Here is an 18,276-nt window from a genome sequence, read left to right on the forward strand (position 1 = left end):
CCTAAGGCCCTTAAGCTAGTACAGATAAGTTATCTCTAGAACCAATCTTCTTGGAAGAAATGACACGTACCCTGAGTTGAGTTTTGCTATAATTACACTTCCATGGGTACCGGGGATTGTAGCACTCCAGGAAACTTTCTTCCAATTTATACCATTATTAAATGTGGTAGGAATAAATCATCTGGCATCAGACTCTCTAAAAGGTTTGGACCAGTGGACAAAGTCAATCTGAAGTGTGTTTTCATTCTCTCCCCCTTTTCCCTACCTGACCTCTGCGGAGACCCCTCACACAGGCTTCACATGGGTAACCAACCCGTGATTTGCCTTGATTTACCTTAACCTAGCAGAAAGCAAGGCATATGAAATCAAAATGATACAGGCACTCAGCCACTCTCTTCCTTGTCAAAACAGAGTTCACTTTCAATGGAGAATCAAACAAGTGTGAAACCATTTGATCATGTTATATTTTAATTTTGTAAAGACAAAAATGACAAGCAATTTATTTACATAAAACTGTACAAAAGCAAATTAAATTATGTAAAGTATCTCATAAATAGTTGGACGAGTGTTTAATACATTTCTCCATGTTTAGCAAAGTCGCGTGCATAGTGACATAATCAATGATGATTAATTGTTCTCTGCTTCACTATCAACATCCAAGTAGCAGAACAATAGTCAATGATTAACATTACAAACAGATCGTACCACACGGAATGCAAGTGCTTTAAAATGTAGGAAAAGTTGTCTGAAAGTAAACCCTAGGTAGCTGAACGAATGATGCCGCATCCAGATGTCACACACACCACGCCTAGGTCACAATTAACAAGCTTATCATATCCCTGATGAACTTTGCTCCTTTAATTTACTATTTTAAGGAGATACTATGTATTTACTTCTGCTATAACCTATTATATGAAATGACATAGGTCTTAAGATTTCACACAACTGTTTTAAGATGGCTGTTTGATTCCTGGCAGTTTCTTTCTGGCCTGTGTATTTCCTTTTGTATTTTTGCTCTAACCTAGCCTCCCAGGGTAGCCTTTCAGGCAAACATCCTCTGTACCACCTTAGTTCCTTCTCTCATAAAAATAATGCCTTCTCCGTTTTCTGAAACTCAGGCAACAGGCCAGTTTAAAAAAAATAAAAAGAAAAAGAAAGAAAATCAGACAACAATGCTCTCTCTAGATTCAAAACAGAGCAGTCAATTTTAGACAGATGCTACAGACATTTAAATACACATACATTTGTATAGTTACTCAATTTGTAAATGTGTCCTAATGTATTACCATGCAGAAGTCCACTTGAGAGTCTGTGTACAGAAAACAAAGAGAGTTTATATACTGTACAACCAAAAATGAAAGACCATCTAAAGAGAGAGAGAGAGAGAGAGAGAGAGAGAGAGAGAGAGAGAGAGAAAATCAAAACTTCTAAATCAATATTCTACCTTGCAAGAATGGACTGATTTCACCCCTGATAGTATTTCCCTGTGTGATTCTGTAACCAATGATTTCATTGTCCAGTGAGATTTAAGCAGCCCCATATTAATGCCTGAATCTTGTCTTATGAATGAACAATATTCAAGACTGGTCCTTTATCTGAGTTTGTCAGAAGGCAAAGTTTTAATATATTATTTATTCTCAGAAAATAAACAAGGATAAATATACAGGATCAAAAAAGTTGGGAGTAGCCCATTTCCCCTCATTATTCAAACCCAACAACCATTCGTTTGTTTGTTTGTTGTTTGCTTGTTTGTTTACCATAACAAGAGGTATAAAAGGCACAGTTGCTTATTTTGCATTCACTCATTTATTTATTTTTTTTGATTTTATTTTTTTTTCAAAAGCACTCTATATATGGAGTGGCACCAGATTTAACCTAGTCAAAATAAAAGTCATACAAACACAAAATATATTTGTATGTCATGCCAGCTCATTATATAATAAACATGTTATGATAACTAATTCTACTAGAATTACTTCGAATACTTACAGTACACTGAATTGTATTCTTTCACATCCATTTTAGTTCTAAAGAGAGGTTCACACGTTAAAGGACAATGACATGACTGCCTGGCATGTGGTGCAAACATCACCGTGGAATGTGCCTTGACTGAATCTGTAGGTCCAGTGTGACCTGTGTTAGCTTTATAGACAACCAAAGGAATTTAATGGTGAAATGAGCTATCTAGTGGCTTCAAGTGTCCCATGAAAGAAAGAAAATATGCATATAAAAAGTGTTGAACATCAGTGTTATGCAATTATTTCCTTTGTAACGTGCAAGAAAAATATGTATACATTTTCATAAGTATCTTTAGAAGTATTTCGTCTTAATAGGTACTTACAGATTATACAAGGCAGAACTGCTTGAATGCAGTTTCCTAACAAGGTTCTAGAACTTCATCTTTCCATAGTGTAAATAATAACCAAACATGAGCATGTTCAATTATTGGTATTTTAGTCCAATGTTTTTATATTAATTACATCTTTTTCCTTCTACCTATTATACATAAACTAACATCAAAATGAAAATTCCACTTTAAGAAAGAGCATAAGGAAATGATCCCAAAAGTCCCACCAGAGAAATGTTCCTCAAAGATAAGAACTTTGATGACCTACAATGAGTTATCAACCTATAGTCTAGCTTTCTTCACCTTATAGTCTAAGAAAATCTGCAAAGCATGAAACTGTCCAAAGCTACAGTGTTTCTGTGGTTTTGTAGAAAGCCATCAAGGCTATGGTTTAACCAAGTAAGTAGCATTCACTGATGAGCATGTTTGCTCTCTTTACCTGTCGTCCCCTATTTTGTTCATGGATTGTCACTTTCTTCTGGATGTCCCAGCTCAAATTTCAGGTTTCTTAAATCATCTTGCATAGAGCAAAGCATTCAAAATCTGTATATTCTGTATCTCTTGAAAAAAAACTATACATTTTCCAACTTTGAGATGCATATACTGTGTTAAATAAAATATTGTCTGGAACTCATTCTTTCCTGTTCAGAGATTGTTTAAGACGCACATTGAAGAATAGTCAAATTACATTAATGGAAAGTCAATTAAAGTGTTATGTTGTTTAAATGTTGGAGTCTCAAAATGTTTCTATGTTGCACAGAATTTGAAATCATTATGTTCTGACCAAGTGAAAAATGCAATTATAATTAGAAATGATAATAAGATCACCAAGAACAGCTGGGATCCTGAAATGACAATAGGAGACCTCATGAAGTCATACTCCAGTATGTCTTTTTGTATCTCATTATACATCAATATGGCATTAAAATGTAGATTCTTCCCTGACAGTAACACATGAGAATAGACCTGGGCTTTGATCAGTTGCTTATTATGAGACAACACATGTGTCTTATTAGTTCTTTCATTTTCTGAGCATGTAACTAAAGTTCATTTTATAAAGAAGAAGAGTTTTCTTGAAGAAGAGTTGACATAAGACCAACTAGCATCTGAGTGTGCACAGGTTCAGTTCCTTCTGTTGTTTAGTGGCTTTCTATGTCAGGACCAAATCGATTTTATTATTTCCCTGATCTGCCATGTGATCTTTGGCCTCATAATGACACAAGAGTTCAAGTTCATTCATGAGAGATTTTATTCCAAAACCTACTTTTAAAAATTATAATTCATGTAAATGTTTTGTCAAGATTGGGTGAGTATATTCTGTGAATTTATGGGACAGAAGTTGATGCCTTTGACCCAAAACTAACAACATATGGGAGCTTGGAACTGCATTCTTCTACTGAGTTTTAATTCGCACTTTGTTTGTTTGTTAGAATGTTAAAGATGTTGTCATCCTAAATGCCTTTTTCAAAGGGTTCTCTATATAAGGACTGGGCCATTAAAGGGATTTTATCAATTCCAATGGGCTAACTTTAACAATAATAGAGCAATAATAGTCTGTAGTATTTTTTTTTACCGATTCTTCTTTTATTAACAAGCCAGATGACACTCAAACAAATCAAAGTGACCAAAATCATGCTTCAGATTAGGGATAATGAGAGTGTATTATGTTCTGCTAATCAGACTCGTTACCATGAAAAGAACTTGCAACCATCTTTTGTTGTTGTTGTTGTTGTTGTTGTTATTTGGGTTTGAGGAGGGGTAGGGGAAAGAGGGTGGGTGTTTGGGATCAGTGAAGGGTGTAGACATGCAGGTGACAAGAATGGATTCTACTTTGTACACTGTCGTCAGGCAAACAGTAACACTAAAGGCCTGATTTGGAGGCGGAAGTGGCAGGCAAGCTTTGTCTCTTTGGTAGCCCCCTCTTTGTGATTAAATGGTTTTATTTAGTAATGTTTTTGCCCCTAACTCTCCTCGTACATGAAAAGAACTTGCTGTTGCGCCTTGACAACCTACAGATAAACTTCTCTTCTAGTGAGAGTGTTGACAGGAGATGGCTTATATTCCCCTGTTTTTGTTAAAGGAATATCCTCAGGGTTGGCTTCCTCATTTTTGCTGAAACTAGCTGCACTGAAGGTCTCATAGGATGAGGTCAACTTTTTGTTCAGGAGGTTTCTGTTGCGGTCACCCATGATGGCAGCCTCGCCATTGGCCAGCTTTTCCTGGCTTCCTCGTTCATCAACAGGCATGAAAGTGGAGAGTTTGGGCTGGCTCTTCTTCCTCTCTGGGGAAGTGCGCACTGGCATCCAGCAGGAGTCTGAATGGCCATACTCGTCACATTCACGGGTGCACTTGCCAGTCAGCGCTACATCCGGAAGAGGCCTTGAATCTGAAATTCAAGAAGAAACCATCAGGGTTGAACATGAAGCAACAGGGTTTCCTGATACATATTAGCCTGATACTCATCGCTTCACAGAACAGCACCTATTTCATGTATAGTAAAGATAAGGTTTTGCAAAAATAGAAACTACAGAAGATAGAAATAAGGAGATGGTAATTTAAGCATGTTAAATAGCCAGTTATATATTCATGTGGTGTTTTACAGAGCCATGAAGATACTTTCAAATGTTAAGTGTATGTGTATATATCAATGGATATAAATTTTCCATCTAGACAAGAAAAATTATTAAATCCAAAAGGATAATTTTCTGTATCTATATGTTATCCCTTAAATGGTGTTCTGTTGCCAATTGGATTACATTCATGTACGCATTATTCATAGATATGCAAATAGGCAGAACCTTATATTTAAAATACATTTTAAGATTCAAGAGTGACTGAGAAGTAGATCCTCAACTGATAGCACATTGGTATAAAGTACGAAAGCAACATGCAAGCAAGTTAAAATCAGAGCACATTAACAATAGCTCCTAGAGTTCCACCCTCCACCCTCCACCGTCTGCAACTGTGACCGACGACCTAATGTGCGTGGTAAGACATGCCTGTGTGTTACATGGAAATACATTCACAAACGCGCTCGCTGACTGGGCATCTGAACCATAAAGCCTTGAGGAAGGCTGCTTACGTCCCAGTGACTGATGGAATTAGCTAAGTTTCTAATCAGTGTTGTTTATCAAAGGAACGGAAAAATTCATTCCATTTCCAACAGGCTAAGTCATTTCTGCAGAGTTCTTAGGGATTGAGATTAAATACTGCACTCAAGAATTACTGCTACTCATGAATAAAATCATGATATGTAATTATAAACTTTTTACAATTAAAAATTTATTTACTAGCTTTTACTATTTTTTAGAAAGAGACAGATACTTTCTCTACCACCACAACAGATTGTCAATCAATGGCCTGTAGGGTTTCATTTAACATATTTTAATGTACTACTCATAAAGGCACAATAAATATCATATGAGTATCAAATTACTACAACTTGGGACTTAAAATTAAGCCAATTCTGATGCCTACACTACATGTATATTCATAAATGGCAAGGTGCATGTGTATCATCCAAAGTGGATGAACTTAAAAAGGGAAGAGTTCTTTCGTGTGTCCCAGTATCGTTTAAGTTTTATTTTGCTAAAGGTAATAGAAAACACTCTTCAATCATTTGTTTACCCTTTTCCCCCTTTATGAGTAGATTACTGGAATATGTAATTATCCATTGTATATTTTCACACCACTATTTGACTTCTGAATAAATAAATCCTTTAGTAGTCAAATGCAGTGGGCACAATGGGGGAGTGGTCTAGATAGTTATTCCAGCAGTTAAAAGCACAGGCTACTCTTTTAGACGACTGGGGTTCTATTTGTAACATCTACACAGCACAGCAGTCCTCAAAAACCAATAACTCTTGCGCTAGGGCATCTGGTGCCCTCTTCTAGCTTGCTTCCATCGATGCCAGGCATACAAGTGAACACATCTGGGCTCCACCTCCCCTACACACACACACACACACACACACACACACACACACACACACACACACACGCACAAATACACATGCACGCACTTTCATTACTTTTAAAGCTGAATAACTTTTTGCATTATTCCTTAAAAAAACCTCTAGCCCCTTATTTTTAATATTACTTTTGTAATCTATTTTGTTTAAACAAGATAATAGTAAATCTGTGGTAATATATCCTATCTCGACTGACATGCACACTTTGAAGGAAAATAACTTGAAAATGTGAGGCATATGATCAATTCTAATTTTTCACTCTTTTTTAAAGTTTATTAATTATTTTATTTGTTTATATTCTGAGTGTTATCCCCTTCCTGATTTCTTCTCCATGATGCCCACCCCCACGCTACCCCTATCACCTTTGCCTCTAAGAGGATGCTGCTTTCTCCACTCACCCATTCCTGCCTCACCCCTCTAGCATTCCCCTTCTCTGTGGCATCAATCCTACACGGGACCAAGAGCCTCCCCTCGCACTGATGCCAGTTAAGGTAGTCCTCTGCTACATATGTAACAGGAGCCATGGACAAGCCCACATAAACTTTTTGGTTGGTGGTTTAGTCCCTGGGAGCTCTGAGGGATCCCTTAATTGATACTGTTGTTCTTCCTGTGGGGTTGCAATCTCCTTCAGTTCCTTCAGCCCTTCTCCAAACTTTTCCATTGGGGTCCCCGGGCTTAGTCTAATGATCGGCCGTGAGTATCTACATCTGTCTTAGTCAGGTGTTAGCAGAGCCTCTCAGAGGACAACCAGAACCAGGCTCCTGTCTGTAAGCACGTCTTGACATCAGCAATATTGTTAGTGTTTGGTGTCTGAGGATGGAATGGATCGCACAATGGGGCATGGGACAGTCTCTGAATGGCCTTTCCTTCAGCCTCTGCTACATTTCTGTCCCTGACTTTCCTTTAGACAGGGACGATTCTGGGTTAGAAATTTTGAGATGGGTAGGTGGCCCCATCCATTCATTGGGGCCCTGTCTCTATAGTGGAGGTGGTCTGTTCGGGTTCTACCTCCCCACTTTTGGGAATTTCAGCTAATATCATCCCCATTGGGCCCTGGGAACCTCTTGCACTGCTGCCGTCTGGGACTTTCTTTTCATACCATTTCTGTGAAATGTTTGTAAGAACTACACTTAGGTATAAATTTGGCTCATTTTCTAATCAATGATACCCAAATTATTCAATCTTTTCCCTCTGTCCTTACTTCACAGTCTGCAGCATTTCCCCCTAAAAATGTTTTCCTCTTAAAGCATTTAATGAAAGGCATTGTGTCTTTTTGTAGGCGGGAGTCATGGTTTATTTACAAGCTGCCACATCTCTATCCCAAAAGCAAAATGACTTTTAATAAGGACCTCCTGTCATTTTTAAAGTCAAGCACATGATTGGGGACCACAGTGGAAGTTGACAAGCCTAATTGGCTGAGACATATTGCAATGTTTGTCATCAAATTTAGAAAATAATCAAGAATGACTGTAAGAGAGTCATCAGGAGCAATCAGAACTTCCCATCCTGATGACTGAAATAAATCTTCAAAAGCAATGCCAATGATTAACACATGCAATTTTTATTATGATGCAATTTATTAAGGGAGCTGATGAGTGGGATAATAGTTCTCTGTGAATATCTCTTTTTATTTCAACTATGCAGGCATATATTATTATTATTATTATTTATAAATTTTGTGGGAACATTGAATCATTAAGCATAATTCCCTCCTCCATTAAAAAAGTAGACTTTAAAAATATATCCCATGTAGGATTATGGAGGGCTTAATGATTTTATGGCCACTACCTCCTTTTAGTCTTTAAAGATGTCTTCTTGTTTTACTTAACTATTAATTAAATATTTAATTAAAATATGTATTAATATATCAATATTATAATTAATTTAATATCTATTAATATATGCTGGTAAATAAGTATAGAATCTATTATATTTCACTGCAATGTTATAGCCATTATTGTGAAGAGGGTAAAGATGAAAAAGAGCTGCTACAAATCTTGTTTGCATGGAACATATTAATATAAACATAAACTTTTCTACTTGGAAATATAATATTCTCTAAAGTGATTTTAACCAACATTTTACAAGTCTTTCAAAATTTTATATTCTCCCAACTTTTTTCCTATATTTATACATTTATTGTGAATGTGTGTGCTCTTATGTGTATACATTTTTGTAGAAACTATGGGCTGTATGTTCATATCAGAGGACATCACAGGACCTAGGTCCTCTCATGATGTGAGAATCAAACACAGGATTTCACCCTTAGTGGCAAGTGCCTTTATATGGTAAGCTGTCTGGCTGTCCCAAGCCCCAACTCTTAGGAAATATTAAGAAGAATCAATATGGAAATGGTATTCAGTAGATCCTTTCCTGTTTAACATTTTTCATGTAACGCTTCATTCTAAAGGAATTGTGCAATTTACTAGAAAGTTTACAATGGCTTGGAGAGCTAAATCTTTTCTTAGACATAAAATTAACTTCTTGCTCTAAAGCACAATTACAGACCATTATAATACAAGGAATTCTAGAATGACTATCTAGAACATGTGGCTACTTTCCTATAGCCTGTTCATTTCCTTCTCACTTCAACTGACGACCAAGGAGGACAGATGCAATGAGGGGTCAAGCCTGTGGGCAAGATGAGACTGGAGGCTGAGTGCTTTGACCCTCATTTTAGGGTTTCTCCATTATATCACATTGCTCCTTTATAAATGTAATAGTGGAGTTACTTAGAGGTCAATTACTGTTACTCAAGTCCGTAAAAACAAAGGTGGAGTCTGGATGAAGAAAAAATACCTAAATAGTACAGAAAATGGATGTCATGAAATCATACATTTTTTACTACCTAGTAAAAGGACTGGCTTAATCATGAAAATGTGTAAATCTACTATGCTAGAAAAAAAGTCATACCTTAAATTAGAAAGTCAAGCTCTGTCTCTAAGCATCTTAATTCTTACTAGGGAAGGAAGATGTAAGGATTGTAGGCAAAGGGGCAAGGTGCTGCTTTAATAAACTCTACAAGGATCACAGAAACCAATGGAGATGTTAACCTGAAGTGGGGGAGGGGATCTCATGCATCCTAAACCTAGACAAAAACTAGAGGTAACTAATGCTGAGAGCAGAACTATTTTTCCCCTACAGAAGAGCCGTCAGAGTGTTTACAAAAACCAATTGATCAGCTCTGAAATAATATACATGGCAGTAACTTTAGTCAGACTGAGTACACACACACACACACAAACACACACACACAGAAACATATAGATAGAGACAAATATACATAAATGTACACACAGAGACATATATATGTAGTAAAATTAAGAAACAACAGAACATGATTTTGAGAAAGAATAGTGGGATGCATTGAAAGAGTTAGAGGAAGGAAAAAGAGGATAAGATGCAACATTTTAATTGTTTTGAAAAATCTAAAATGGTCAGGCTTAATAGCACACTCCTTTAATCCCAGCACTCAAGAGGCAGAGTCAAGAAGATCTCTGTGAGATCAAGGCCAGTCTGGTCTACAGAGCAAGTTTCAGGACTGCCAAGGCTACACAGAGAAACCCTATCGGATATATATATATATATACGATATATATATATATACGAAAGGAAAGCTCAAGTGTACAGAGACATGTAGTGTATCCAGAACTTTCCCTACAGTATTTGAGGCATCATAATTGGAGGAAAACACAGAGGACCCCTTCTGACAAAAACAGCGTTACAGGAGGAAGGGTTGATATATGTGGTGATGCTTCTTGTCAGAATCCTGACAACTGCATTGCAGGTCTTTGACTGGAACTGATGATACACTGTTCTGATCATACATCCAAGAGAGCTTCGCTGCATTGAGCTTTGAAATAGTCCTAGTGTAGCTTTACTTTTAAGCTACATACATCATTTATTCATTCTATACACACATTACTTAATTTGCACAAATCCTGAGATAAATGGATTGTTTCTCAGTGTATTGAATTTTAAACATCCATGAAAATCCTCCACTTAGATCTTTAAGCTCAAGTATCTGTATATTCCTTATAAAATCCAGTGAATGGGAAATGTATTTTCTTCTCTCCACAGGAAGTGTGTGTTGACACCTTTTCCTCCTTTTTATTATCTTGAAAATATTTTAATCTTGAGTTCCAGGTATTAAAAATACTGCTTTTAAAAAGAATCTCTAAATATTACTGAATTTTCACAACCGGAAGATCTTATATTAGACTCAATTATTTAAATAAGTAAAGCGTGGGACGTAGATTTAGCAGGGAACAACATGTATTGCTAAGCTCGACAACCTTAGTTCATCTTGGTTGATCTAGACGAGGATCAACTTCTACAAGTTCTCTGAAGACTGTTCATTAGGCATCATGCTTGTGCAAAACAGAAGTATAAAGTGTTAAACGAAGTTATATTTGTTGCAGAGTGAACACCCCAATGCTGTCTCTGCATTTAAACCTGCCCCAAACTACCGGGCTGCTAAGAGGTTGGCTGTCTTTCTAAGTTTGTCACTCTCAACAGGGATCATCACCAACTTAAAATATTATCAAATTAGAAACTAATGAATCTAAAACTCGGGGGTTAAAGTTATGATCAAGTTGATGAAAATAGGACCACAGGACCAACATGTAAAGTAGATTTTACTCTTTTGAAACAAATTGATAAGTCAAGTGAGTCATTCTCTAACTCCCACAGACCTCTTGATGGATGTACATTATGAGGTCAAATGAGACATAAACACCATCTATTCCTCTAATTGCTCTACACATACCCCGTGAAGATGTCTCAGGATAGTTCCTACTATAAATGTGATTTTTTTTTTATTTTGATCTCTTGAAACAAGGTTGGTACTAGCAACTAGAATGTGACAGAAAGATGTTCTGTGGTCCCCAGCCTGGCTGTCAAAGGTCTCGCTGCATTTGCAACTGCCCTGAGAATTTGGACACCACCATCATAGGAGAAAGTCTAGTTTGTCCTCTCTAAAGGTGATTGCCACTGTGAAGGAAATCTGGATAGCAAAGCTGTCTTGGTAGATCTATTTCCACACAGCCAGTGATGTGGATGAATGTTGCTCACAGACGAGACAGAAAAAACCAATAGGGGATGCTAAACTAGGATCAGGAGAGGCAGTAAGTCTGTGTTGTTCGAAGCACTCACTTGCTAGTTTAGAGGAGGGAGGGGTGAAGTGGGTGTGGGGTGAGGCAGCACTAGATCACATAAATCACGAGCATACATGGCACATGCTGCCTACTACATAGTAACTGCTCCCAAATGACAGCCTGGGATCTAGAAGCAATGCTTTTGACTTGACTCATGGTCTCCTTCAGAGACAAAAATCTGGCCACCTCAAATACAACCATTTCAAAGAAAAATTTCTGAGATTATGATCACTTTTAGTTAAGAAGTTCAAACAATGGGTTCTCTTATAAAGCATTGGAAACTAAGCTGCTTTAATTACAGAATTCACTGTGTTGCACCTTGGAATGTTTTCCTTCACTGCTGCCATGCCTGTGCATTATTAAAATGTCTAAACAGGTTTGAAAGCATCAGCAACTTTCCTTCATACTTTAGGCTAAACTCTGTTAAATGGCAATTGAATGTATTGCAAGAAGCATTTACTGCCCTGAGGTTTAGACCACTGTCATTCTGAATGTGGCATCACTTCACACAGCCGTGGCTATGCACACCCCTCTCAGGCATTCTTGTGGAAATCACACAAATGTGAATCTGCTGGTTGGCCCATGAACGTGGCATAGCAGCAGAACACTTTGTGCTGACAGCTCAGGCAGTTAATGAACATCAGATATGGCTTCCTCTTGATTCTACTCTCCTATCTGTGCCAGATCAGGGGCAATAGATGCTATGTTGTGTGATAAAGCAGAGAGCAAGGAAAAGAAAGAAGTTCTGTAGAGGAGCCAAAGCTATGAGACCCAGGAAGGAAGCAAGGCATTTCTTTCACCACTTCCTGCTTCTTTATACCACTGAAAATGGACATAGTTTGGAGCCATCTTTTTCTATGTATATTTTTCCACATTAATAGTAACAACTCTCGTGATTTTTCCAAGCAATCTTTTGGATTCTTTACTATTGGAATTCATTACTTGAGGGTTTATAGACTATGTTAGTCTATTATAAACTAAGAGTTTTCCCCTCTCTCAAATATTCATATGTATACTTATATAATTTTGTGAAATGATTTAGTAGAACTCAGAATACATGAGTTAGAGCACCATTTCATTTCTCACATCATAGCAGATAGAAGAAAGGAGTTATATTTTCACACTTACCCCCCCCCCAATGCCACGACACTGGAATAAGAATTAAATGTTAAGATAATCTTAACAATTCCGAACCTAGTCTCAAAAAGAAAAGTGGAAATTTTACTTGGTAACCGTATCTGAGTAATGAGACATTTAAAAACCACAAAAAGATGAAATGCATTTAGAACAAATATAAATAATTAAAAGGGGATTTATTTTTTTTTTATTAACTTGAGTATTTCTTATATACATTTCGAGTGTTATTCTAAAAGGGGATTTATTATGCTAATAATTTAGGCTAATTTGTTTGAATTCCAAATCTGGAAGACTCAATGATTTGTGAGTTTTTATGTTAATAGGGAATTAATGGTTTGGTGTGAACTTATTGGATGTTTTCTTTCCAAAAATCAAAATTCATTGTTTTCTTCCAACTAGGATCTTGAACTATCATTCACTTATACCAGGAAAGGAAAATACATTCTTGTTACAATATTTTTTTTATCTTTATTAACTTGAGTATTTCTTATTTACATGTTGATTGTTATTCCCCTTCTCGGTTTCCGGGTCAATATCCCCCTAATCCTTCCCCCGCCCCTTCTATATGGGCTTCCCCTCCCCATTCTCTCCCCATTACCACCCTCCCCCCAACAATCACATTCACTGCGGGTTCAGTCTTGGCAGGACCAAGGGCTTCCCTTTCCACTGGTGCTCTTACTAGGCTATTCATTACTACCTATGAGGTTGGAGCCTAGGGTCAGTCCATGTATAGTCTTTGGGTAGTGGCTTAGTCCCTGGAAGCTTTGGTTGGTTGGCATTGTTGTTCATATGGGGTCTCGAGCCCATTCAAGCTCTTCCAGTCCTTTCTTTGATTCCTTCAATGGGGGTCCTGTTCTCAGTTAAGTGGTTTGCTGCTGGCATTCGCCTATGTATTTGCTGTATTCTGGCTCTGTCTCTCAGGAGAGATCTACATCCGGTTCCTGTCAGCCTGCACTTCTTTGCTTCATCCATCTTATCTAGTTTGGTGGCTGTATATGTATGGGCCACATGTGGGGCAAGCTCTAAATGGGTGTTCCTTCTCCATCTATTCTAAACTTTGCCTTCCTATTCCCTGCCAAGGGTATTCTCGTTCCCCTTTTAAAGAAGGAATGAAGCATTCGCATTTGGTCATCCTTCTTGAGTTTCATGTGTTCTGTGCATCTAGGGTAATTCAAGCATTTGGGCTAATAGCCACTTATCAATGAATGCATACCATGTGCGTTTTTCTGTGATTGGGTTACCTCACTCAGGATGATATTTTCCAGTTCCAACCCTTTGTCTATGAATTTCATAAAGTCTTTGTTTTTGATAGCTGAGTAATATTCCATTGTGTGGATGTACCACATTTTCTGTATCTATTCCTCTGTTGAAGTGCATCTGGGTTCTTTCCAGCTTCTGGCTTGTTACAATATTTTAAACAAAATCAATAATGACTAGATAAAATATTTTGAAAGCTAATAGTTTTATTTTATTATTATTATGGCTACATTTTCATGGTTTTGCTAGAAATGTGATTTGGGTGGCATACATTTATAATCACTTTATATTAATGGCCTACGTTCTCTGAATTGTAAGACAATTAGGTGAGTATCATCTGCCTGGCATAATCATTTTCCTCATGAGTTCTATGTACTAATGGTTAGTCAATTGTTTGTTGCTGGTCAGAAAACTATAGAATACATACCCAACAATTTATAAACCTTTTTTTAGAAATTTAAGTTTATAATATATAGAGATATTTTTGCTATAAGAATACCTTTATGTTCTGTATTTAAAGACTGTAGGAATCATATTTTTGCTTACTTATTACTATACTATGTATAGTATATCATATTATATTATATTCTAATAGTAAGTTGTCCAGAAGGAAACTGAAAAAGAATCATGTTATAAACATTATTTTCTCATTTATTTTCCCCTTCATTATGGAAAAATATTTAATTTGGAAGTGAGAAGTTAAACAACATCTCCTGCCATCTGAAGTTTTATCAAACATATAGGCACTGCACAAATGCAATTTTGTCAAATGTTTAATCAAGTTCGTTTGGTGTTACATGTTGTGTTGAGTAGAAGAGTAATGAGCATATGATTAGGGATGTTTCTTGGTGATCTTTCCCCTATAAACACTTTTATCAGAAATATAAAATAAATCATAGTTAAGGTTAAATTATAAATAGAGTTGAAGTACAATGTAGTAACATTAGTTTTGGACAAGGGCAAATCTAGGAATTTGAACTTACTCTATTAATTTAATTCTTAAAGTAGAAAAAAATCTATGGTATTGATTCATTCCTCTTTTCAATATAGTGACCTTAAAAAACTATAAAATTATGCTAATTGACATGAGCATTTTTCATGTACACTCTCAATCACTTTGCTTTGGGTTGTTTATTGGACTGCTTCCCAAAACACACAAAGAAGCTTCTCTGGCTAGAAATTCCCCTGTACAAACAAGCTATTGGTGAGTGATTCCATTAGTGGTTGTCATTGAAGAGGCAGGCAAAGATTTATTCCACCAAGAAAGGATTCCAGTAAACATCAAGTTCAGAAGTACTGTTAAGAGATTGGAGTTCTGAGATTTTGGTAGGCCCTGAGAAGACAAATATTCATGGCAAGATTTTTCCAACAGTATAGGATGATGCCTTGCAACTATGGTCAATAGGTTGACTGGTTGACACTACAAATGGCAGCCATGATTAGGTCGAAGAGCTCAGCAGGCACAGCACGGACATGAAAGGGAAAAGGAGGAAAAGACCTTTGTTGTCCAGCTAACAAGTCTCAGTGTGCAGCAAAAGTCAGGGCTGAAAATCAGTGAAGCAGCTCAGGATTCATTGCTCCTTTGATTGTTGTCTCTCATTAAAATGTTTTATTTACTCTCTATTTCTTTTGGGAGTGTTAACATGTACTGATGTACCTTCTGCAAGCCTATGAAGAGAAAAAGAGCCAGCTCTAGGCATACTCAAATGTCTGCAGTCCACCCTGCTAAGCTATGTGAATTTAGTGCAAATTCCCGTGCACATGTCTTCTGGCAGTCCTCCTGACATAGGAAGAATTGTCCCATCCAAAAGTGTTGACATTGAAATTCCTGGAACCTATGAATAGGTCAAGTAACATAATGAATGGCAAACAAGGTTTCCAAAAAGCCTTTAAAATTGTTAGTACAGAGGCTTAAAGATAAAAAATTATTTTGGATCATCCAAGCACTCATAATTCCAGGGGGCACTGAGAAAAAGTGGGAGGTAGAAAAAATGTTAATGTCAGAATAATGATTATGGGGAAGAGCCCACCTGCCACTGTTAGAACTGAAAATGGGAGTTAGGGCTGCAGACCCACAGTGCGGGAAAGCTCTAGAACTAACCAAGACATAGAAATAATTTCCTTTAGACTCCAGAAAAAGAAAACAATGGATTCCAGCATTCTAACATTTGTGGAAGGTTTTTGACCTACTGAGTTCTATTTGAATTGATTTCCAAAAGTTTTAAGATCCAAACTTTGTGGTAAATTTCATAGCAGCTGAAGGAATCAGGTATATATTCCTATTGTTTCTCTTCTTAGAGAAAATAGACGCTCACATTTTATCCAGGGGATGAAATAAGAGGGGGAACTGACTTCTATCACACAGTTCTTGAATCATGTGACATTAAATTTTGAGTATCTAGTTAAAAGCCTTAAAATATTCAACTTTGCTACGCTATTTCAAAGGACCAGTCAACGTAGTCCAATTTCATCTTGTCAAGTAAGAGAGAAGCAACTAACTTTTCAAGAGTTAACCTCAAGGCTTCTCCTTCCTAACACTTTAGTTATATTTGTCCCTGGGATTCGTAGCAATGATAACTAAGCCATTCTAAAATTAGGTAGCCTGAGTCTCAAAATTAGAAAAAATAAATTTCACCTTGTCTCTAAGCTGCGGAGGCAGGCAATGTGGCCCAGTCCTTGTGACATTTATAGAACTTGCACAACTTTGGGATCATTTAAGAACAATAATTAGAGTATGACTCTCTCTATGTTCTAACACTTCTTCTATAAGCTTCATTATAAATTCCAGACTCAGCACAGATGGCTCTACTGGGTCTTGGTTCTGACTTTCTCTATACTCTTAATCGCTTTCCTTTCATTTGTGTTCTCTTTGCCACGGCAACAAGAACATCCACTAATGTCATCTCTATAAATCCTGTCACCTTCCAGAACTGAGTGGCATTAGTATGTTGTTTCTTCATTTCTTAGCTTATGTCTATCTCTTACAAAGCATTAAAACAGAGACTCAAGGAATTTCCTCAGACTCGTGTGATGGCTAGCCTGTTTTCAAGTCTCCTTACCCTTTAATTCCCATCCTTTGCCCAATGGTTTTAGATCCATTGAAATATCATTTAATATGGTGCACTGCAATCTACTGATATTAATTTTTAAAGTATAATTTCCTGTGGGAAGAGTGAGACACAGGAACTAGCACTATGCACTCTTGATGCTAGCATCAGGTTAGCTACATACTAGTAAGCATTTTGTAAAAAATGAGTGCTATGCAAGGGATGTGTTATGTTTTCAGGATGCTAACACGTTATATATTTCATGTACTCTTCCTCAGTACATTGCCAATAGCCATATTGTAAAGTTGAAGTGACTTTTGCTAATTGGAAAGGAGACTTGGATGAACACCTCCTGCTCACTCACACCTAGCAATTTCTTTCATGTTCTGGTCTATATATTATCTTTCTCGTTGTATTCCTCCCTCCAAAAGAGCAACATGGTTAACTGGAAATATCAACAGAGGTATTTTAAACCATACAGGTCAGATTTGTACTCAGCCAAGGGGTAGGGGGTTATCAGTAGCAAAGGTAGAAAACACTATGAGAAAGTCTAATTGGAAAATCCTATCTGTGGTCTCAAGGCTACCCTTATACATGGACTACTTTGTTAAGTAGTTTACAGGTGCTATCTCTTTAGTACCTGTATCTTAGTGTCATCAAGACTTCTGATTGACAGTCGTACATTTCTTTTAAGAATAAACCAGCAAAACTGAATTTTCTATGAACTTAAATACTTTTTGCATTTTAACACAATTTATTATGAGCACGCACCAGATATATTCCTTTTGATGAATTGCATTTGCTCTGTAAGAAAAACTTGGTGGATCATGGACATATTTTAGATTTGGGTTTTTCAAACTGAACATCATAACCAATAAAGAGTTGGTTTAAAGTCCATTGAAGTATTTACAACCAGACTTAGGTAAAGGTGATGCTGTTTGGTGATGATTTTACTTCATTTTTTCATATGCTCAGATATGTATGTGGAAAAGCCCCGTCTTTCTAGTTTCTGTCATTTAAATAATATCAAGCCTTGTTGTGTAACTCACTTCTAAAATACTTTCTTATCTTATACACATCTAGGTTCTATCCTCTGCATCACACACACACACACACACACACACACACACACACACCGAGAGAGAGAGAGAGAGAGAGAGAGAGAGAGAGAGAGAGAGAGAGAAAGGGAGAGAGAGTGAGACAGAGACAGAGACAGAGACGAAGACAGAGAGAAAATGAAAGAGACAGAGAAACACAAACATTGAGAACAAAGAAAGAAGAGATAGACCACAGGCAATAGAATGTTTAGAATATTGGATATTTTAAAACAAATTATATGCCATTATATGTCATTTAATGCA

The 18,276-nt window shown here is 36.9% G+C and overlaps 1 protein-coding gene across 6 annotated transcripts in view; it reads right to left on the bottom strand.

Moving 5' to 3' along the window:
• Positions 1–445: 445 nt before the first annotated feature.
• Positions 446–18,276, bottom strand: part of Pcdh7 (protocadherin 7) — a 427,066-nt gene continuing 409,235 nt past the window's right edge. For 4 of the 6 annotated variants that reach the window (XM_087583797.1, XM_087583796.1, XM_087583794.1 and 1 more), the window contains one exon: positions 451–4,733. In XM_087583797.1, the coding sequence (XP_087439923.1) occupies positions 4,357–4,733 (377 nt within the window). In that variant the 3' untranslated portion in view covers positions 451–4,356. 6 annotated transcript variants of the gene reach the window in all.

This window comes from Rattus norvegicus, chromosome 14 (assembly GCF_021556685.1).
Source record: "Rattus norvegicus strain SHRSP/BbbUtx chromosome 14, alternate assembly SHRSP_T2T, whole genome shotgun sequence".
Taxonomy (NCBI): domain Eukaryota; kingdom Metazoa; phylum Chordata; class Mammalia; order Rodentia; family Muridae; genus Rattus; species Rattus norvegicus.